Source organism: Chaetomium strumarium (assembly GCF_033439665.1).
Source record: "Chaetomium strumarium strain CBS 333.67 chromosome Unknown B0T15scaffold_2, whole genome shotgun sequence".
In the NCBI taxonomy this organism is placed as follows: Eukaryota; Fungi; Ascomycota; class Sordariomycetes; order Sordariales; family Chaetomiaceae; genus Chaetomium; species Chaetomium strumarium.
The window spans coordinates 3,305,300-3,326,710 of NW_026944430.1; the positions used below are offsets into that span (position 1 = coordinate 3,305,300).

The 21,411-nt window shown below is 55.2% G+C and overlaps 8 protein-coding genes across 8 annotated transcripts; 3 read left to right on the forward strand and 5 right to left on the reverse strand.

The window, feature by feature from the left end:
- The first annotated feature begins 706 nt into the window (after positions 1 to 706).
- On the forward strand, positions 707 to 1,976 carry B0T15DRAFT_118150 (peptidase M50B-like-domain-containing protein). Its single transcript, XM_062861584.1, has 2 exons — positions 707 to 1,614; positions 1,676 to 1,976. The coding sequence occupies exons 1-2, from the start codon at positions 961 to 963 to the stop codon at positions 1,886 to 1,888; spliced, it is 867 nt and encodes a 288-aa protein (XP_062724549.1). The 5' UTR covers positions 707 to 960; the 3' UTR covers positions 1,889 to 1,976.
- A 1,836-nt stretch (positions 1,977 to 3,812) lies between these two features.
- B0T15DRAFT_118155 (uncharacterized protein) lies at positions 3,813 to 4,755 on the reverse strand. Its single transcript, XM_062861585.1, has 2 exons — positions 4,156 to 4,755; positions 3,813 to 4,099 (listed from the first exon to the last, which is right to left on the reverse strand). Exons 1-2 carry the CDS (start codon positions 4,546 to 4,548, stop codon positions 4,043 to 4,045), a joined length of 450 nt encoding a protein of 149 aa, XP_062724550.1. The 5' UTR covers positions 4,549 to 4,755; the 3' UTR covers positions 3,813 to 4,042.
- Positions 4,756 to 5,302: 547 nt separating this feature from the next.
- Positions 5,303 to 7,804, reverse strand: B0T15DRAFT_118163 (chromatin assembly factor 1 subunit A-domain-containing protein). The gene is made up of 3 exons (XM_062861586.1): positions 7,292 to 7,804; positions 5,942 to 7,225; positions 5,303 to 5,887 (listed from the first exon to the last, which is right to left on the reverse strand). Exons 1-3 carry the CDS (start codon positions 7,443 to 7,445, stop codon positions 5,427 to 5,429), a joined length of 1,899 nt encoding a protein of 632 aa, XP_062724551.1. The 5' UTR covers positions 7,446 to 7,804; the 3' UTR covers positions 5,303 to 5,426.
- Positions 7,805 to 8,950: 1,146 nt separating this feature from the next.
- On the reverse strand, positions 8,951 to 10,492 carry B0T15DRAFT_118185 (uncharacterized protein). The gene is made up of 2 exons (XM_062861587.1): positions 9,124 to 10,492; positions 8,951 to 9,030 (listed from the first exon to the last, which is right to left on the reverse strand). The coding sequence occupies exon 1, from the start codon at positions 10,282 to 10,284 to the stop codon at positions 9,130 to 9,132; it is 1,155 nt and encodes a 384-aa protein (XP_062724552.1). The 5' UTR covers positions 10,285 to 10,492; the 3' UTR covers positions 8,951 to 9,030; positions 9,124 to 9,129.
- Positions 10,493 to 12,840: 2,348 nt separating this feature from the next.
- B0T15DRAFT_525203 (SPX domain-containing protein) lies at positions 12,841 to 15,237 on the forward strand. Its single transcript, XM_062868831.1, has 3 exons — positions 12,841 to 13,019; positions 13,077 to 13,111; positions 13,294 to 15,237. The coding sequence occupies exons 1-3, from the start codon at positions 13,015 to 13,017 to the stop codon at positions 15,171 to 15,173; spliced, it is 1,920 nt and encodes a 639-aa protein (XP_062724553.1). The 5' UTR covers positions 12,841 to 13,014; the 3' UTR covers positions 15,174 to 15,237.
- B0T15DRAFT_118227 (EXS family-domain-containing protein) lies at positions 15,119 to 17,006 on the forward strand. Its single transcript, XM_062861589.1, has 3 exons — positions 15,119 to 15,122; positions 15,170 to 15,630; positions 15,704 to 17,006. Exons 2-3 carry the CDS (start codon positions 15,525 to 15,527, stop codon positions 16,693 to 16,695), a joined length of 1,098 nt encoding a protein of 365 aa, XP_062724554.1. The 5' UTR covers positions 15,119 to 15,122; positions 15,170 to 15,524; the 3' UTR covers positions 16,696 to 17,006.
- Positions 17,007 to 17,014: 8 nt separating this feature from the next.
- Positions 17,015 to 18,900, reverse strand: B0T15DRAFT_525208 (peptidase M18). Its single transcript, XM_062868832.1, has 3 exons — positions 18,551 to 18,900; positions 18,131 to 18,473; positions 17,015 to 18,081 (listed from the first exon to the last, which is right to left on the reverse strand). The coding sequence occupies exons 1-3, from the start codon at positions 18,800 to 18,802 to the stop codon at positions 17,078 to 17,080; spliced, it is 1,599 nt and encodes a 532-aa protein (XP_062724555.1). The 5' UTR covers positions 18,803 to 18,900; the 3' UTR covers positions 17,015 to 17,077.
- Positions 18,901 to 19,475: 575 nt separating this feature from the next.
- B0T15DRAFT_118318 (uncharacterized protein) lies at positions 19,476 to 21,345 on the reverse strand. The gene is made up of 2 exons (XM_062861590.1): positions 20,705 to 21,345; positions 19,476 to 20,652 (listed from the first exon to the last, which is right to left on the reverse strand). Exons 1-2 carry the CDS (start codon positions 21,072 to 21,074, stop codon positions 19,898 to 19,900), a joined length of 1,125 nt encoding a protein of 374 aa, XP_062724556.1. The 5' UTR covers positions 21,075 to 21,345; the 3' UTR covers positions 19,476 to 19,897.
- Between the last annotated feature and the right edge of the window lie 66 nt (positions 21,346 to 21,411).

Below are 21,411 nucleotides of genomic sequence, written 5' to 3' on the forward strand. Positions count from 1 at the left end.
ACTGCTGATGTGCACGTCCTCCCCCGACAAGTTGCAACGGACATACAGAGCGGCCATGTTCGCCAAAACCACTCTGTACCCGTCTGGGCCCTCGTACGTCTTGCCGCACCCATCACCGTCCGGGGTGAGAACCGCAACAGCGCTGGAATTTGGAAACCATGTTTCTCCAACCGCCCCAAGACCTCTTGGTAGCCGTCGCCATACGGGAGATAGAAAATCAAGAGATTGTCCTTGGTCGGAGCCCTCCCGGCCTTGTGGCCGTGACACAGGGTAACTTCCAGGTAGCGGACAGGCTTGTTGCCCACAGAGATCCCATCGAATCCTCCAGGTTGGTACACTCGAAGCCCAGACCATCGTAGTAGATTGGCAGAAGCGATTCGACATCATCTTGTGTCCCGGCGATCCAGACGCGAGCTGTATTTAGAGGAATTCTGAACCCAATCCGCGGCGATCCCTCTATTGTTTTATCGTCGACGGTACCTTGACCACCTGAGTACAGGTCGAAGAATCGTGGAAAGCAACCAACTGCCCCTCAGTGGAGCCGGAAAGACGCCGCAGCTGCCGATCAGACCGGGGTCGGGGAGTGCCATGTGGGGAAGGCTCGGGACTTGCCAGCGCGTGACGCCACTAAAAATATCCCTGGCCCTGCCAAGGCCAAGCCCGCCGACCAGGCCCACATTTGGAGGCCTGAGCCATGCTGTGAACGCGCAACGCAGGTTTCACACTCGAGCACAAAAGAGCTGTGCCGTTCCACCAGCTCAGTAGTAATCCTTCGTTCATTTTAATCCTAAACTCAACGCTCACTAGATACTCTGTATTGCCACACACACCATCGACGACAGTCCCCTGTTCGCTCACATCAGCCATAATCCAACCGCCCGGCATCCTCCTGCCGTAAACGGACCCACACTTGTATCTCAACATCTATCCGTCCCGGATCCCGAACTAACTCGGCCGGTGATGGCCCCAACACCGCTCCCCCGGACGGGGACACAATATACCGGGCGCTGGCTCCTCGCCGGCCGCGCCGCCCCGCACATCGCGCGCATGTCCGCGACTACTACCTCAGCGGTCCTCCTCTCGCGGCGCGACCTAACCGTCAACGACGCCCAAAAGGTCACGTTAGGCATAATTGCTGCCTACATTGTGGCCATCGCCATCCTCTGGAACGTGCCCTACATCCGATGGGTCCTGTGGCCGTTCAAGATGCTCGTCATCGCCTTCCACGAGTTCGGCCACGCGTTTGCCTGTCTCTTGACCGGCGGCAGGGTGGAAAGCATCTCGCTCGACCCCCGCGAGGGCGGTGTCACCCACATGCGGGGCGGCAAGAGTGGGTTGACCTTGCCGGCCGGCTATCTCGGATCGAGCCTCATCGGGGCGCTGCTCACGTTTGCTGGGTTCAACATCAACGCGAGCAAGATCGCGAGCATCGCCGTCGGGGTGTGCTTTTTGTTGACGCTGTACTGGGGACGGAAGGACTGGCTGACCATTATCACCATCCTCCTGGCGGTTGGTCTGCTTGTGGGGTGCTGGTTCATTGCGCATGCCGAGGCCCTAAGGTTCGTTGTGTTGTTTATCGGGGTCATGAGCTCGCTTTACAGCGTCTGGGATATCGTAAGTGCTTTCCCCGTTGTATGTGTTCTAGGGGTGTGGAAGATGCTGACTACGGCTCAAGTGCGACGACCTTATATTGCGGAAGGTCAACAGCTCCGACTCCTATGTCTTCGCCCAGCGGTACGGTGGTAGCTCGCAATGCTGGGGCGTGATCTGGTCCATCATCTCACTCGGATTCATGGCTTGCGGCATCATCGCCGGCATAGCCGCGTTTCCTCAGTCCGCCGCTCAGCAGCGAAATGATAGTCAGAATTTTATCCCCACCAAGTTCTAGACAGTCCATTCTGACAGCGTTGCATTTCTGGCTTCACGGTGCTTTCTCTGGGTGTGGCAGCTTAAGGGTATCTGGGGGTTCCACTGGAAGGCGTTCTTAAAGGGTGGATGGTTGAATTGGATGATACCCGCGGTAACTTTTTGCCTGGAAGACAACCTGGACGTTGGTTTCTGTCCTATGACATTCGGCGTCTGTAATGAAGTGACTTATCTAGAGCGTTTCCGCTGTGTATGCCGCGATCTGCGGAAGCGGATAGTCCGAAGTCTACTGTAGCGCGTGGTGTATGACCTTGATATGATAAATTGGGGAACGTTCTGCTATAGAAGAGAGTCATGGAAGGTATTGTACAAGCGCCGTTCATAAGCCTTTCGGGGTCCTCAAAGCATCCTTTGAGCAGCGTATCCTCTATCTTACCATTATTATTTCCAGGATCAAACAAAATCTCCTCCTGGCCCATATTCGGACTCGCCGAATCGCCAACCCAGGTTGACACGGGGCGCAAAGACCGTGGCAACCATCAACTATCGTTGATATTTCAAGTCAAACCAGTTGAGGACCGTCGCTTCTTACCAAGCTTCTTCTGCGCGGTTCATCCTGTGTCAATGCGCTTGCCAACCCTAGCCTCGACTGCGCAGGAAAATCCAGGCAGCTCGTACTTTAATACCACTACCTTGGGAGACGGCATTTAGCAGGATCGCAGAGACGATGTATAGGGGCATCTCGCAGGTTCTCCCGCAGGTCAATATCCTAAAGCAAACCACTCCCAGGTGCTCCCCGCTGCTAAGCGTAAGGAAACATCGGCTAAGAAATGTCTACGGTATACAGAAACGACAGTTACCTCCGGTGGCTCACCAGCCCAAAAGACCTTCTTTTTTCATATGCCTTCCATCTATCTCAATATTGATTCATTTGTATGCAGAGCATTAAATCTATAAAAACCCGTATGCGTACAACACATGGTTGAAATCTGAAGGCAGAAACACCTCTCACTCACAATAGCTTATGTCTAAAGCCTTTCCTCCGTGAGTCTCTTACCCTCCACCCCAACAGTCCTGTGGGATATCTTTGGTCCCATGTGCCTCTCTGTTATCCTGAGAAAGCAAACCGACATTGCACTCCAAAGTCCGTTCTCCGGCTCGCCCCGATCGGGTGCCGACCAAAGAGAAGAGACGCAACACGATCCCCGAATAGTACTGAGTCGAACCGGAGAGCTTGTCTTGGTATAGCTTGATGGAAGCAGATTTGAATCTAACCCGTAAAAGGTAGCTCCTACTAGTCTCCAGACATTTGGAGTCTGAGCCTACATTCAGGGAGGATGTCCTACTTTCAAAACTATCCTGAGCCTGATATACTCCCCCCTACTTATTGCTCGGTGCTCGTGGGTACAAACACCACTAACTATTAGACCTTTGATTTAACATCAGCTGACGCCCCGATAGCATAATAGTAGTTAACTTCACTATGGGGTCCACTATCTATCCCTCGACACTGTAGTGACTGTAATAGTTAGACCAGTCACCGGTAATCCTAACTGCCGTCAATCGGAGTGAAATGAAAGTATAGGCGTGTGTGTTGGGCATAATTCCGGTAGGCGTCCCGAACGCGAAGTCGCGCCCCTTTTCAGAGTAAGGTATCCAACAGTGGCGTGTACATTGCATAGCTCCAAGGCAAAGGAGTCATTTTATGGGCAAAGTCCTAGCGGTGTTATATATATACTGCCACATTGTCACAAACCATGAACACTCTCCCAGCATCTCAATTTGGGGTCAGGAGGGGGGAAGGAGAGCAGAGTAAGCTGGGCGTTCCATGTCTTAGGTAGTGTTGTGCCGCCCGCACCGCAGGCTCAAAAGCTGTCTCCTCACAAATCCCGATACCTGAGGGCTTAACCTTTGGGTAGCGTTCCATGGGTCGATTGGTACCCTGCACGGCGGCCAGTCACGCTACGAATACTTTCCTCCAAACGAAATGAATTGGTGCCGGCTGGCATTCCGACGCGAGCTTACTCCTTCGCCCCTGTTGGGATCATGAACAACACCGATTTGCCATGAGGCCCCTGTCCAGCAGCCTTGTCGACCCTGAAGTATCCCTTGCGCTCCAATTGGATGATGCTGTTCGGCTCTGCCGTTACCAGGTTGGTATCGCACAGCGATTCAGTCAGGCGAAGTAATCGTTCAGGAACGCGGCCTTGGCATGTCCGATATGCAGGTATCCCTTCTCTCCCGTTAGCTACTATTTGTCAGACAAGTGCGTGTCTGGAGAAGGCTCACACTTGGCTCTGGCGGGAAGCGGGTAACGATGCCGTTCTCAGTATTCTTCAGGCCAATATTGTAGTTACCTCCAGCCCTGCTAGCTGCAGCACGCTTTTCTTTCTCCTTGGTCTGTGCTGCCTTGATCTCTCCCTGGATCTCGGGATGACTGGCTTCGATGAAGGAGGACCAACGCGCCACATTGGTCAAGCTGCCTTTGCGAACGATGCCATTTGCCACCTTGTTGGTTCGCAGGGCAGTCCAAATGTCCTTATCGGCGGTGCTCAACTGGTATCCTTGGAGGTAAGTGCGCAATGTCAAATACCGCTCGAGCTCGAGCAGGACAGCTTCGACAGCCTTGAAATCAGGGGCCGACAAGCTCGGCGCCCAATCCATGACTTTAGAGCTAGCCATTGTGTCCCTTATTACCGCTGTTCAAGAGTTCCGTCCCGGAAGCCTGGATGAGCGGTTGAGTCCCAACTGGAACTTGGGTTCGGATAACTCAGATTTGAGTGAGGCTTGAGTGTGGGCAGTTCGTTGCCCCGCCATGTGCAAGCGAGTCACAGCCCAGGCTCCCAATGAAGCTGGCTGTTGGATGCTCTTAATGCAAGGCCCGTATTTATACTCGGGAATGACCTTGTCAGTATTCCCTTCATTCCATTCCAATCCAATCTACGGGACCAGGTAGGCAGGATATTGAACATACCGTTTAGTGTCATACACATGCAAGTCGTAACATGGGGAATAACTCTTCCTCTATATTATACATACGAGTGACAAGAGAACTATTAGTGACTCTGCCTGAGAACTCCCAACCGATCAACCAGAGAGGACAGCCCTGAGTACCCTCTCACACCGCCCCGCCTGTTACTTAAAATGAAGTCTACCTTATATCGACAGACCTGTGATGCATCTACCCAGATGCCCATGCCTAAATTCCAGAAACACAGTTTACAGCTATCACGAAGGAACTCCCACATGGGACGTGCCTCCGAGAGCCGCCGTGTAGAGTACGTTCTCGTCCCCCAAGTCTTCTCCCGGTGATACTGGGAAACGCTCCACGCCGTTCCCAAAGAGGGGAACGAAAAGGACCAAAAAGAACGCAACAGCAACCTCCCGAACTGACCGACCCTCCCACAAGCCCCTACATCATAATCTTGACTGATTCGCCTCCAGGCACGGAATGGCTTCTCAGCATACATCCGAACTCCAGTGCCGTCTTGCGGTCCATCGACACCCTTCACCTTCCGATCCCCTTATCGAACCAGTAAGGCGAAGCCGGGAGCAGACGCCTACTCCCCCTTGACCTTGAATCCCTTCCCGGACTTCTCAAATAGGACGTCGAAAGACGCCTTGATTTGTCCTTTCGCACATCCAGGGTTATTCGCCGCAAAGAGCTCAATGACGCCCAACTTGCTGAGTTTCGGCATCGAGCGAACAATATCCTTCAGCCTTTCCTGCATCTCTAGCGGCAGCGGCTGCTGTGACTTCTTGGTGCCTGCAGCACCGGCACCTGTGGCAAGAGCCTTCAAGGCATCTGACGGGGCGGGGGGCACTCGGTTAGCACGGGCGTCCTGGGTAGAGCTCGACGAGGTAGGGTTAAAGGCAGTCGTGACGGATGCAGACGTGGATATAGGTGCGGATTTGGATGCGGATGCGGTCAACGATTCGTTACCTGCGCTGGCCTTCGACTTGGGCGTCTTCCAATAGGCGCTCGAGAAGGGATCGATGCTGTGGTGGTGCTCGAGGGGCTCTGCAAGCGGTTAGCAGCCTCATCTATGAGTGAAGCATAACATGAGAGACATACCGAGAATAAACTCCAGTCGGTACTTATACAGCGTCGGCTCGGCGGTCCTCCGTGTGCGGTCTTCCCAACATGGTCCAGTGCTTTCCACCTCCATACCACCGGAGAAGGCCGCCCTCACAAGTTCTACTTGTTCGGAGTCGTCCAAGAAATCCGTCATATCTTCGTCCACGTCTCCTTCTTCCTCTTCGTCGTCCAGATCATCCACGTCCTCGCCCTCCTCATCTTGCCACTCTGCCTCCGAATCATAGCCGTAGTCCAGGGGAAGTATATTTTGAGAGACGGGGTTCCGCGCCAGTTTATGTAGGCTTTGAACGCCCTCCGGCAGGCCGCTGATGGTGCCGATGTATGGTGGTCTCACATCTTCCCTGAATTTGATCGACTTCACCGGTACCGACCTCAACGCCTCTAGGGTCTCTCGGAGCTTCGCGCTTTGTGCCTCGGTGGTGAGTTCTGTGGGACCGTTGGAGAGCGCCTCGATTTCCGCCATGAGCCTCCGGACACTCGGGTAAACCCGTCCGCGGCGGACTCTGCATGGAATCTGAAGGGATTCCAACGGGTCAAAGGTGGGCGCGGGCGCTTCCCGTACGCCCGTCATGTACTCCTCCAGAATCTTCGTCTTGGCCTCTCTTGTCTCCTCGTCCATCTGATACGGATTGCTGGCGAGTCGGACGTGTTGTTTGACGAAGAATGGCTTGAACATCTTCTTGTACATCGATGGTTCCTTGTCCTCGACCGCAGCCGTGGCCGCTCCGTGCGCCTCCTCGGATTTGGCAGGAGTAAGTTCCTTCTTCGGGGTTGTTGGCGCGAGGTTGAACATGCTGGTGAGCTTCATCTGACTCCGCGCCTTTTTCGCCTCCTCCTCCTCCTTCTCTCGCCTTTTCTTCTCTTTCTCCTCCGCCTGCTGCTTTTTCTCCTGCTCCTTCTTGGCCTTCTCAGCGGCCTTGGCAGCCTTCTCAGCGGCCTTCAGCTTCTCGGTCTCTTCCTTGTCGCGCCGTTTCTTCTCTCGTTCTTCCTGCTTCTTGTGCTTTTCAGCTTCTAGGGCCGCTTCTCTGGCTGCTTTCTCCTCGGGGGTTAAGCGCTTCTTTTTCGGCGGCTCGCCAGCCGCTTTCTGTGCTGGGGCTTGCTCCATGGTTGAACTGGTTTGTGGCGAGGTGACGGATGTTGAGAAACATACTGATGTCGGCTTCGGGGATGTCGGCTTTTGCGCGAGCGGACTGCAGGTCGGTTCTGTCAACGGAGACGAGGCTGTAGCTCCACGGCAAGAACGATGAACGTCGTTTTCCTCTGTAGACGCAACGTATGCCATTAGATATAGCCAGAAGGTTAATGGCGGGGTCAACTGATACTCACTGTCGCTTAATGAAGAGTCCTCTTCCTCGACCCGCACAGATCCCCCGAAAGCCACAGAACTGCAAGCCTCTTGGTTCAAGAACTCTGTATGAGATCTCTTCCGGCCGGTCAAATCCCGGTCCTGGATGTCGGTTGACATGGCGAGCAGAGACATCAGACAACTCGAACACAACCACTGGCGCCTAAATAAATCAGAACAGATCTAACGAAGGAAAAGGGTAGAAAGAATAAATTAGATCGTAATAATCATAGATTGGCCGTTGATGATAGGGGAGTGGCTCAAAGGTTGGCGAAGCAGTTGCCTCAATCGTGGTTTGGGAGTCGAAGGTGGAGTTGATTTGCTTGGACAAGCTGCGAAGGAAACCATTGGATAGTCGAGTCTGTGCAAGTGTTTGAAACGCGTCAGGAAACCGTGTCGCGTGCGCGTAGCGCGAGATTAAATTAAGACTGTGGCGTATGATGTGGCTGTAACTGAGTGCGGAGTAAATGTTGAATTTCTGACTTGCATTGAGAGTGGCAATTGTTGGTGAGTTGCAGGTGTGTGGCTGAAGACCGGTTGTCGCTCGCTTGGCATGGCAACCCCGCTTGGCAAAGGAGACCGCCTTATCTTATCAGTCCTCCCAGCAACAAGCACAGTCAACACTCGATAATAACCACCAAGAGTTTGACCTTTTGAACACGCCGAGTGTCAAGGCCCAATGCATTATGTAGTACCTTGTACTAGATTGATGTACGCAGTATGGAAATAGACACCTCCTCTACGACGTCGGGCACTTTTACACTTGATAGACAATTACGATCTCACCTTGTAACTATGAGCCATCAGCCAATACGAGTCGTACAGAACTGGTAGCTCAAGGCTGTTTTCATCTGAACAAAGAGGCGAAGTTGGCATACGCGCCTAGACTGTTGGACTTGGCCAGGTACCACTTCTTAGAAGCTGACGGGTTATGCAATGAGGGAGTGAAGACCTCCAACACAACAGACGTCCACAGACTAGTTTGACGCTCGGCTGCAGCTTTCCCGAGGTTTCGACCTACTATGTCCATTCGCTGGGCGATGATGATAGGATCGACACCATGAAGGAACGTTACCTTATCCCGTAGTTATACCGGAGGAGACTGCGCTGTGCTTATTATGGTTTGCTATAGCTTTGTTCCTGCCAGATCTAAATCTCGGTGACGAACCAGCGACCTTGACAGGCCAATCCCTGTGCCAACTCGGACAATAACGGGGTATATTATAGCATCAACTTCCAAGGCAGTCCCGACCAGGAACGGCACCAACGCCAAACGTACAGGATATTGAACCTGTATTTCCATGGACACACATTAATCTTGTCGTCATTGTCCTGTGTGCCATGCTTGAAGCCGGAGTTTCTTCCAGGGGACAGCAAGGCACTTTCCTCTCGACGTCAGGAACACCACACGGGAACTACGAGAATGCAAACGACAGTAACTCGGGTGTGGTATTGGTATCTCGAGGTCGATTCCACTCTCCGGTCAGCCTCAATCCAGGTTCGCTCCCATTGAAACACCAGTACGTGACCTCGTCTCAATCAGGGTATTATTAGATTGTGCAAGCCGCGACAAAGAACGAGCGCCCGTAGAAAAAAACAGAAGATGCCGTAGTGACAGTACACTTCGAAGCGATTGTGAATCACAGCCCCGTCCAACCCAGACTTTGAACTCCCGCGCCTTGAAGTGTATGCGTAATCTGAAGCGATCGGAATAGGCGTTCTGGCGCGCCATGGATTAGATGAAAATCAAGAAAAAAAGACAGCCAGAAGGGGGGGTCTGGGATCCTGTCCCTCGCATCCGTCTGTGGCTGACCATCCCTTAATCCGGGTTCGCAATGTACAGCCGGCCCGCGGTCAAACTCATCGCCCGCTCGTCCACACTGCCCCGTCGTTTCAACTCGTCGATACTCTTCACGCTCTTCTCACGTGTCACCGTGGCATGCTTCATGCTATGATTCGCGAAATGCGTCGTGTTGCCAGTGGTAAGTTCCGGCACATTGTCCAGCCGCTCGCCGCTGCTGCCGCTCTCAAAGCTCCTGGCTTTCCCACTGCGAGCGTCATCTCCTGCGAGTGCCTGCTCGCCCGGCTTATCTTCAACCATGGACCCTGACCTTTCAGGCGTGTCGCTAGGGCTCCACTTGGTTGATCCACTGTGTTGCGTAGCCGTGGTCCCGAGGCCTCCGGATGAACGATATGGGGTCGTTCTTCTGCCGCTCGCGATGCTGTTCCTCCCAGAACTGCCCGTCCGGCGGTGGTGTAGCCGTTGTTGGATGGCCGCGTCATCCTCTTCGCTCTCCTCGCCCTCTACCTCAGTCGCACTGAGCCGGAGAGGGACACCACCGATTCCATTGTAGTTGCTGCCAGGGGAGTAGCCGATAACAGTAGGCTTCCCGTGGTGGCGGATTTTGGCCGCGACCTTGCCACCGGTTGAGCTAAGCCCAGTAGAGGTGCGCCCGGAGCTCACGCCTCCAATCCCCAAGCCGCTGCCCCCAACAACTGCGAGGTTGGCCCGCATTTTGGCCGCCCGTTGTTGCGCCAGTAATCGTGGGTCCTCGTATTGAGCGCGATCGCACCACACTGTGGCTTTCTGTTTCCTGAGCAGCGCGACATAGCCGCTGGACTGCGGCGAACCAGGGGCGCCGCCGGAGCGGCTCGAGGTGGATCTCCGGATATCCAATGTCGGCGGCGTCCCATAAGCTGCTGGCGGTGCCATCCCGCCGCTGGAAATGCTGCTGAATGTGTTGACGCTCGGCGAGCGGCGCTGATGGTTCATCTGCGGCTCGGCGAGGTGAGTCTGCGGCTGGTATGGATTCGGGGGATAGTGCGCCGGCATGCCTGTGGGAAACGTGTTCGACGAAGTCGTCCTCGAGCGACTATGGGTGTACGCAGCATTGCTTGCCTGCTCCATAGGCGGCGCTCGCCTGCGAGCATATTGAGGATCCATGACCGGTTCGGCCGGCCATCGGTGGGACATGGTGGGTATGAGAACACACAGACGCGCAATCTGAAATTCGGATGCGAATGCAGCGCAAAACGGTCGATCTTTATATATCTGGAAATTTGGGCTGCAGTCGGCGTGATGCCGGTGGCCTGAGGATTTTTGTTGGCAGTGCCCGCAGCGGTCCAGTTAAATGCACGGGAGGCACAGTGGAGGGTCGAGTGATAAGCAAGCTGCAGGCAGAGCAGAGAATGGTCGATTCGCTGCGTGCCAATGGGGGAATGTGAAGTTCCAAACTTTCCAAAGCGACGGTATGTCAGAGTGTACCAGCTTTTGAGAGAGCTCAGCTGAGGTTCGAGGGTTTTTTTGAGTCAATGGAGGGAGGGACGCGACTTGAATAGCAAAAGCGGAAGCGCAAGTTGAGACTTTGGGCAAGCTTGGCGCTCCTACTACTAGGGCACGTTGCATCGGCCGCTCGTTGGCCATGTCGCTGATGATGTTATCCTGTGGGGATGGTAATGCAGTGGTCTGAGCGCAGGCCGGCTCGATGGCTCGGCCTGAAAGTCCGATTTCCGAATTCCTTTCGTCCACTTCCTTGGAAGCAGTAATCCGCACGCTCCCCCGTCGGAGGGCAAGCAGCACTCGGTAGAACTAAAGCCTCCACGATTATACATCTCTGTAATGTTCGCCCGCCGTCCTCCTTGTTCTTCCGTCGTTCCCCAAGCGTGTTCACAACGCAGCACGCTTCCCAGCCAACGGGCGCCAAACTCAACAAAAGGTGGGCTCCTCGCCAATCCCAGTCGGGCAGATGCGGGACGCCAGCATTGCGGAGTATGTCCAATACATACCTCAAGTATCCGTTTTGTCACGACACAACTGGCAAGGTGCTTAGATAAACTTGAAAATGAGTCGAAAAGAAACTATCTAAGCTTCCTGGCATGAGCACTAGAAGCACACTCGACGGATCGAATACATACACAGATACGGTGTACTCGTAGTTAAGGCCCTCGAGACAGCTACCTGGTAGGTATTGTACTATACCTCAGCGTACTTGGCAGCTGAACCTGCATCGGTGGGGTTGAGATCTGGTGGGGTAAGGTTGCTTTGTCCACACCACGTTGTCAATGGCTCAATGCCTCTCTTCCGGCAACAGAATGACCTGATCAATCGGACTGTGGAATTATCAGATTTGATTCGGCCTTTATTACACGTGTAGTGCTTCCTTTCCATTCGGCAGTGTTGTGGAATGACTGTATTTCGTGACCTGAACAGACTAAGGTATGCTTCGGCATCGCGTCGGCAATCCTTCAAACTATTCGCCATGGTTAGGCATCTATGGCTGCTTTGAAACCATGACAGTGAGGCACAGATCAGATTGGAATGCGCCCTTTGGTTCCGTGTAACCAACCGAAGCGGCGACTGGAGGCAGCAAGCATAGTCCTATACTATACTAATGCACATACACATACCAGCCGTCCTCAGAGATTGGTACAGTACCTCGTAAGGTAGGTACTGAACAGAGTTCACCTGTCGGCGAACGGGCGTATAAAACATCCGAAACACAGCATCAGCATCAGCATCAGCATCATTCTAGGTTCGCAATCGCCGGCTACGTGTGCCTGCTCTCTGCTCAAGACACCAAGACGGAGATGGGGTTGCTCGGAGAACCATTCTCAGCTATTCTACGCTCTATGCACCGACACTGCCAGCATTAACGCCCGCATGTGAACCACAACCCTCCATTCTGAAGTTTTCCAGCTTCAACTCTCTCTTTCTCAGCCAATGACAGTCTTTCCCAGCTGTTGCCCGCGGGCCGCGACGGCATCCAAGTGTGGAACTGAGTGCTGCGGGGCCATTGGTAGTGTGGGGTGAATGTCCGTTTCCGCTTAGAAAATCTCGTCCAATCTCTTGTCAGATCTACCCGGCCCTTGTCGCTACCGGAAAAGGCATTGTGCGTGCGTGCTTCAAGATCATCGATTCGTTCGGCCAGCAGCAACTGTGACTACCGGGTAAGGCTACTCAGCCAACGTTAACGTTACTAGTGTGAAGATTAAGCAAGCCACCGCAACAATAGCGGATGCTACTGGACATGCCCGGCGAGGACTGTCGGTGATGCCGGTGTCGGCCGGAGAAGATCCAATGCGCTGGACAGGGGTGCTGGGGACTTCGGATCAGGTCCCGCCCATCGGATACGGCTGAGTGCTGGCTTGCCCAACGAGCCTGTGCGGGTTGTCTTACAGACGGGATCCCCGGGCAGAACACTGGATGGTGATGGTGAGGCTCAGCGAGCCCCTATGGTAGTACGCCTCTCCTTCTAGAATGAGTAGCAGCAAAGAAGTTAAGCTGTAGCGAAGCGCAATATCGTGTCTTGAGCGTGTCTATCAAGGTTCCGCCGTTCGTCGTGGAACGAGGCGGAAACCAACCACAACAGAAGGTATTGTAATCCATACAATACATACTTCTGAATTTTTGTTTACCGAGCTCCGCTGCAGGGCCCACTCTGTTGGTTCCAGGTTCCCGCGGCCGTGGTCCGCCAGGTACCGTTGCCTGCCGAGACCGCTCCCAAAAGTTCGGAACGAAATACAGGGACGTCAAACGGAAAGGTTCAGGAACTCTTAATTCTATCGGAAGAGGGGAACATGCAACTTGCGACGCGTCACTCGAGCACGATCTTTAGTCACCGTCTTTCGGCATGCGCTCATTCTCTGAAGGAAAGCCCTTGATCACAAGCGTTTTCTCCCACTGCGCGATGCCCGAGTTGACGTCATGAAGTAAGGAATACCGCACAACGTGGCACCCGAACAATGGAACTAATATATGCCACTCAGATTCGCGAAAGAGCTTGACCAGGACGCTGTTCCAGGTAAGCAGCTCTGGTTTGCGTTTTTGCCGAGACACCGGGTGCATTTGATCATCGCCTTGTCCCACCTGCTCCAAGTTGGAATTGGGCTGTTCACTTCCTGAGACACCAACCGTCGTGTGATCGCCAATGGGCCCGCAGACAGCATTAAGGGAGCAAGCAGCAGACTAATATCACATATGCAGAATGGCGCGTCAAGTATCTCAACTACAAGGCGGGCAAGAAGCACGTCAAGGCCGTCGCCCGGGCGATCCATCGTGCAACAAATGCCACACCGACTTTCGCCAGGAAGGCCGATGCGCCCCCGGCTACTACTCCTGCGATCTTCTTCGGCATCAACCATGCCTTTACGCCACCCCGAGTCACCACTGAACCCCCAAGCGGAAATTACCACGTCCATGAGCCAGGTCGGTTGCGCTCCGGATCCACCGCGGCCAAGTCGGGGAGGAATGCGGCGGGCGATGAGCGGTCGGGCCTGGCTCGGACACCGGGAAGTGGCATCCAGTATGGCAGCATCGGACCAACGCCGTCGCGTGCTAGCGACAGAGGCACCTTCGAACTTCCGGCCCCGGCGATCAGGGTCCCTTCGAACACCGGCCAAAGCATGGCGGCCCATTCTCCGCCCTTAGACCGTCTCACCCCTCAGCGCAGCGCTACGATGACGGCCACCGGGCGGACGGACCACCGTTCCCCGTCATTTCTCACTCTTCCCTCGGGTGCCGGGGGCACAACGCCACGCCTACGCGTTCCTCGTCTCTTTTCGACCAACTCGATCGGCACCCGACAGAGCCCGGACAAGCTGGACATAGGGATGAATAACCTGGATTACGTTCGCTCGGCCGAACGCGACTTCTTTGCGTTCCTCGACCGTGAGCTGAACAAGATTGAGACCTTCTACAAAGAAAAGGAGGACCAGGCAACAGAGCGACTGGCCGCCCTTCGAGCGCAGTTGCATGAGATGCGGAATAGACGGACTGCCGAGATTGCGGAAGCAAAGAAGAGACGCGAGCTTGGACACAGTAATGGACACAGTACCGGTCAAATGGATGATGGCGCCGAGGGAAGGGGCAAGCAGAGCAATCGCGATTGCTTCAGCCCGCTCAGGGATAGATTCTTCAAGCCGGGGCCCAACTCGAAAGCCCTGCAGAAGATGACCCGGACCCCCGTCATGGCTGGCCAGACCATGGACGGTGGCCGCGATTATGCGCGGAGGCCCGAAGATGACGGTGTCCCCTACCGGACGGCGAAGCGCAAGCTCAAGCTGGCGATGCAGGAATTCTACCGAAGCCTCGAGTTGTTGAAATCGTACGCGCTCTTGAACCGGACCGCCTTCCGCAAGCTCAACAAGAAGTACGACAAGACGGTGAATGCCCGTCCGCCGTACCGATACATGAACGAGAAGGTGAGCAAGTCTTGGTTCGTCAACAGTGACGTGCTCGACGGGCACATACGTACCGTGGAGGATCTGTACGCGAGGTACTTCGAGAAAGGCAACCACAAGATCGCGGCCGGGAAGCTCCGAAACCTGCAGAAGCGGTCCGGGGATTCGTCTGACAGTACGTTCCGGAGCGGCCTGCTGATCGGCATCGGCGCCGTTTTCGCTGTTCAAGGGCTCATATACGGCACCGAATTCCTCATCAACGGCGATGACCCCAAGATTGCCCAACAGACGAGCTATCTTCTGCAGCTGTACGGAGGTTATTTCCTGGTCCTGCTCCTCTTCACGTTCTTCACGCTGAATTGCCGGGCGTGGACCAAGAACAAGGTCAACTATCCGTTCATCTTCGAGTTCGATGCGCGGAACTTCCTCAATTATAAGGAACTGGCAGAATTCCCGAGCTTCTTCTTCGCATTGTTTGGCGTCTTTATCTGGCTGAACTTCTCGAGGCTGGGGGACTGGGAGGAAATGTATCTTTACTACCCGGTCGTCCTTATCTGCGTATCCCTCGTCATCCTGTTCTTCCCGGCGCCCGTGCTGCATTATAAGGCGAGAAGGTGGTTCTTGTACTCTCATGTACGTCACCCGCTCCCGAATATACTTGCTTATTTTTCCCGAGTCAGCTGACCGCTTTTTGCAGTATCGGTTGCTCCTTTCCGGACTGTACCCAGTAGAATTCCGGGACTTTTTTCTGGGCGATATCTGGTGCTCGTTGACTTACGCAACCTGCGTACGTAGCCATAACCCCCAATCTCTGCTTGATTGGTTTGAGTGACTGACGTCCTGCAGAACATCGAGCTCTTCTTCTGCCTGTACGCAACCAGCTGGGATGACCCGCAACGTTGCAACTCGTCACATTCTCGCCTTCTCGGCTTTTTTGGCGCGCTCCCCCCGATATGGCGTGCCTTACAATGCATCAGGCGTTACCATGACACGCGAAATGTATTCCCGCACCTTGTCAACTGCGGGAAGTACACCATGACGATCCTGACGGCTGTCTGGCTCAGCCTGTACCGCATAGGGGACACCCAGACCAACTTGAGCTTGTACATTGCGCTCGCCACCATCAACGCGGTATATTGCTGTATGTTTATCCAGGGCTCCCTTCCCATTCATTTCATTCTCATGCTGTATCCCTTGTACTGACCAGAACACAGCAATCTGGGACCTCTTCATGGACTTCTCCGTCTTGCAAGGCAACGCCCGGCATAGACTGCTCCGCGACATCACGGCGCTCCGCCCGGTGTGGATCTACTACCTCATCATGGTGATCGACCCCATCCTGCGCTTCTCCTGGATCTTCTACGCCATCTTCACGCACGACGCGCAGCACAGCACCATCGTGTCCTTCATGGTGTCCCTCGCCGAGGTCGTGCGCCGCGGCCTGTGGACCCTCCTGCGCGTGGAGAACGAGCACTGCGCCAACGTGGCCCAGTACAAAGCCTCCCGCGACACGCCTCTGCCCTACCACCTTGAGAACTTCGTCCAGCGGCCCAGCCTTGAGGAAGCAGCCGCCACGACCACAGCGTCGCTGCATCACACCCCGTCAGCCATGGACGGCGGCCCCGCCCCTCCTACCACCCCGAAGACTCCGCGTACCGTCCCACCACAAACACCAGGCACTGCTTCTTCCCAGCGCCATGGCCCCGTCCCGACGCCGCTGAGCGAAGCCGCGGTGGAAGTATCCGCGCCCGCAATGCCAACCACGACGACGACCGGCGCCGCTACTACGGCTCTGGAAGGTGGCGCAGGGGGGCCAGGCACATTCAGGCGACGGCGGACCGACACGCTCGGGAAGAGGTCCATCTTGCAGGCCATGGCGGAGGCGCACAAGCAGGACTTTGAGAAGAGGCGGGTGCCAGCTGGGGAGGAGAGGAAGGACTCGCCGCTTGGCGGGGATGAGGAGGAGGATGACGACGAGGAGGAGGAGGAGGAGGAGTTGAAGAGTGAGGAGGAGAGGATTGAAGAAGAAGAGGACGAGGAGGCGGATACTAGTAATGACAGTAGAGAGGGGCCACGTCGCGGTGGATTGCGGAGGATGGGGACTAGAGGGGCGAGGGAGGGATCGGGGGACAGGGGGTTGATGCCCGGTGGTGGTAGTGGTGGTCATAAAGGGCCGGATGATACCTATCAAAAGAGCTGGGAATGATGGGATTTATTATTGGATGAAGTAATGACACCTTCGATAGATGGGATGGCGCGGAGTTATGGAGGGTGCAATGTTTCTTGATATGATTTGGAGATTTGCTGGGTGGACAGGGGTGTGTTGGATACTAGATGCTACATACAATTTAATGGCCCTCTTGACCACTCTATATAATGTCTATGCCACCACGCAACACCCATGATTTGGCCAGGGTATCTCTCCTCTACACAACACGCTCAACCAATAATGCCAGGCTTAGTAAATCCCTCTTCTATCAACATTCTTCAAACAACCAAATATATTAATAAGCCCTTCCCTCCCTCCCTACCCCTCGCCACGCCACGCCATGCCATGCCATCCATCATATCTATGCTATGCTCTACTCTTAAGCCCGCCACTCGCGATCAACAGTCTCCCAATGATCCAAGAACCCCTTGTAGAACTTGATGCCCAGCCCAGGATCCAGGCTGCCCGTCGTGGCGCGGATGCTGTGCATGCTCAGCTGGGGGATGCCCACGTCGGCGGCGCGCACGCCCATGGCGGCGCTCAGCATGGGGCCGACGGTGCCGCCGGAGCGGGAGTCGTTGCGGATCATGTGGCGCTGGTTGACGCAGCCGGCCAGCTGGGCCACGCGGTCCAGGATGGCCATGGACACGCTGTCGGTGGTCATGTGGGCGGACGCGTCGACGCACAGGGCCACGCCCACGTTGAGGCGCGGCGAGTGGCCGGCGAGGTTGGTCTGCGGGAAGTTGGGGTGAGCCGCGTGCGTGACGTCGGACGAGACGAGGAACGAGTTGGAGTAGGTCTGCCCCAGCAGGCCCGGGCCGAAGGCGATTTTGTTGTTGCTGTTGTTGTTGTCCTTGGAGGCGGAGGCGAGGGCGAGGCTCTCGACAGCGCGCTCGATGGTGATGGGCAGGAAGTTGCCCCGCGCGCCCTGGCGGAGGAGCGAGCCGATCTCCTCGTCGTCGAAGAGCGCGACAAGCTTGATTCCGCCCTCCGAGGCCTCGTCCTTGGCGTGCAGCAGCGCCATGAAGGCCGCCCACGAGCACAGCTTGTCGTCGATGCGCCCCGCGAAGATGAATTCCTTGTCCATGCCGCCTACCGTCGCCGGCTGCGAGTCGAAGAGCTCGAGCTCCCAGTTGAGGATGGTGCTGTAGTCGGTGATGTCCAGTTGTTTCGCAATGAGCTTGACCAGTTTGGGCGGCTGGGTCGAGGCAAAGGAACCGTGGCCGCCAAGGGGTTGTTCCGCGGTTGCGGCGCTGCTGGCGGAGGCCGACGGGTAGAGATCGCTGTTGTCGAGGCCGATGATGGGCACCATCTCCGTCTCGCGGTTGTTGTGGCCGGTCATGCCGATGCCGAAGTGAGGTGCCAGCGTAGGGATCCGGGCGACTGTCGACTGTTAGCTGGAGCCTCTTTAGATACTAGGATGCTGACGTACTCGGCCAATCGAGCTTGACGAGCTTCACGGTCGTCTTGCCGGTCTCGGGATCCCGGACAATGACTCGGCCGCCAATGCTCAGGTCCCTGTCCCACCATGTCTCGTTCAGGGCGCCAGCGTATTGCGCCACGCCGAGCTGCACGTAGCCGTGGCTGTTTGGCTTCGTGCTTGTCGGCTTGAGACGCGCCGTCAGAGCGTCGATGTGGCCGGCGACCATGGCGACGCCATTCCCGGGCTTGTAGGCCTTGCCGACGGCGAAGGCGATGATGGAGCTGCCGTTGCGGGTTGTGAAGTACTTGCCGCCCGGCTCGAGCTTGCCGGCCCAGCTGTCGCGGCTCGAGAGCTGCAAGCACGCGCGTGCTCAGTTAGCCGGCTGCCGTCCGACTGGCTCAAATGCCCCCTAGCGATGCGAGCACCAACCTCCTTGTAGCCAGCTTTCAGCAGCTTCTCCTTGAAGTAGTCGACGGCGTGGAAGACGGTCGGGTTCTCGGTCATGAAGTCGAGGTAGGCCTTGGTGAAGGCCTCGGGCTTCAGGTCCTTCGCATCCATCTTGTTATCGATGACTTCGGCAGCGCTGCTCATGCGCATCGCCATGGACTGTTCCATGGCCAGGGAGTGCAGCGACAGGTTGGAGCTGCGCGCTTTCACGAACTCAGGGGTGACGCGAGTCATGTTCTTTTGTATGCGCGGTGAAGATGTGAGCGGTCAAGAGCGGCAGACGTGTCAATAGAGCGGACCTACGACGTGGTGGTGATGGGAGGTTGCCGGGTTGGGTGGTGGGTGAGAGAGGTGGACCTAGTGACGCTGAGGTGCATTGATAGCGGTGTCCGTTTCCGTAAGAACACAGTACATACGTTAACATTTCGAGGCGAAGTAAACAGTACCTAGACTTAGGGTTAGACGTGGACAACGTTCTCAACCAGATTAGGGTTATATATGAGGGACACCGCCCCAGCGGTAAGCTCACCGTAGGTCATTCGTCACTTCGTAGTGGTGAACATTCCAATCCTTTGTTCGCTACTGGTAGTGAAGTCATGTGTAATTTCTGCGCTAAGCGCATATGCCTTCAGTCGACGGCCGTCCACTAGACGGGAGCTGGGTGATTTTCTGGAACTTCACATGCAATATGGGATGTTGTGTACTGCACCGTTGTATACCTTACAGTACATACATACAATACTACTACAGGACTCATATCATGTACGCATGTAATTGGGGCTGTGCCAAGACGCGTTGCTGTGGTAACTATCGGAGCTGGAGCCGAGCTTGCAAAGGCACTAATGTCCTGTGAATTTACATTCCAGCCTCAGTAAGACTTAATGGTTCGGTTCAGCGAGGAGGAGAGCTGAGCCGCGATATCTATAGAACGGTCTCTGGATCTAATCTTGGGGGCAGAGCAGCAAATGCATCTCAGCAAATATGAGTTTACCTGCTGTGCAATGGACTCTGCGTGCCTAGACGGACCGGCTATTCGGTCAAGAGGTGGCAGAGAACCCTCATTAATATGCCAGTGTAATAGTACATCGGTACAAAGTACTGTACATCTGTGAAGTACAACAAGTCCGTTCCGTGCAGGGGAGTCTGCGAGCCCCTAGGTCGAACGGGATGCCTGAATTGGGACATCGATGTTGTTGATCCGCCGAGGATTAATACCCTAAAGTTCCCAACACGCCGAGTAGTAACAGTGGTACAGACACAACAGCGATGTATATACATAGACGTTGATGGAGAGCCGAAGAGAGAACTGGGGGCAAGGAAAAGGGGGTATCATCGATAAATAGGAAATCCCTGGGCATCCAAACGGATAGGTGTCATGTCGAGCTCGACGTCTTTAAGCCACGCCTTCACCCTCCGTTTCGGATCCACCTTGAGCTCTTTCTCCGACTTGACTTTGGCGTGCAGTTTCCTCGCAAATGCTTTTGTGCGTTTATTGCCAGGAATGGCATCCCCATCCCCCCCATAGTTTGTGCTATCCCTGCCATTTCTCCCTTCCCATGAAAGCTTCTGGGGCCTGCCGTCATCGAGATCGTTTGTCTTCAGTAGTTGTGCAGTATCATCGACGCTTGACTGGACAGCGTCCGAATTGGTCTTACTTTTGCGGCTGCGGGCTTCTTGAAGGAGCCGCATCACAGGGCCGACTGGTCTTTTGCCGCTACTGCCTTTACTCTTGACGTTACCGCGATGGAGACCGGGCTGGGTTGCTACGGCCACGGGAACTAGTGTCGTGCTCGTGGTACCAATCATGTTGTTGCTGTCAGTCTCTCTGAGCAACGTGGTCATAGTCCTGCTGCTAGAAGCGGATAAGAACTCCGTGGGCTGGCCGGTGGATGTGGTAGCGATTGTCGGCCAGGAGCTCTTGGGCGAGGTTCGGTCGTGGGACTTGCTAGGATTGGGACTAGGAGGTGGCATTTCTGGTGGAGGGTAAAGAGGCCGGCAGGCCTCACCGCTACATGTGGTTGGGGTGGTGTCTTGGAACTGGCCGGGTTTCTGGTGATGGTGTGTAAATTCGTAGTCCCATGCTTCTGGCCGTCTGTCAGTAGCCTGTCGTCCAGGACATTTTCAAGTCCTACATACCGTCCCGAGACTTCCTCGCCCGCCACAGGTATCTGCTATCCTCGCTCACGTACCATTCCGACCACGGGCCAGTGCTCCCCGACCCTCCCTTTTTCGGTCCCGACCTCTTCGGCTTGGACGATTTCGTCCTAGTCCTTGGAGTAGGCGACACCCCTTTGACATCGACGGCTGGGACAAGCGCCCGTCCCGACTTTTGTTCCTCCTTTGCTGATACCATCACAGGTCGGCGCGCTTTGGAGACCCTGTACGGGGATGGCACCTGGGCTTTACTTTTGGCAGTCCGGGCCGTGGCCGACGTCCCAAATAGGAACCAGGTGAAATCCTTGCTGGGGCTTGTCGTAAGGTAATACCCGCGGTCTTTCGAGGGCATTACGATGTACCGGAACGGAGCGAACACAATATGAGCCAGGAACCGGTGTCGAGGGGTTTTCTAGTCACCTCTCGCCGGCGGAAGCTCTGAAAACAGAAATGCTGGCCAAGACTGCTTTGAGGTCGGGGAAGTCGTCGATGTCCAACAAAATGCTGCGTATATCCGGAAAGTATTGGACCCCAACTAGTTACAGAGAAGTGAAGGAGCCAAACTGCAGTTACCGTGAAAGCCAAGGGTGCAGATCTATATGGGATTGTTCCAGGAGTAACAGAAGTGCAGATCATCCCGGGGGTGTAACTGGATGCAAGAGTGAGGCCCATACTTGTTTCAGCTCAGT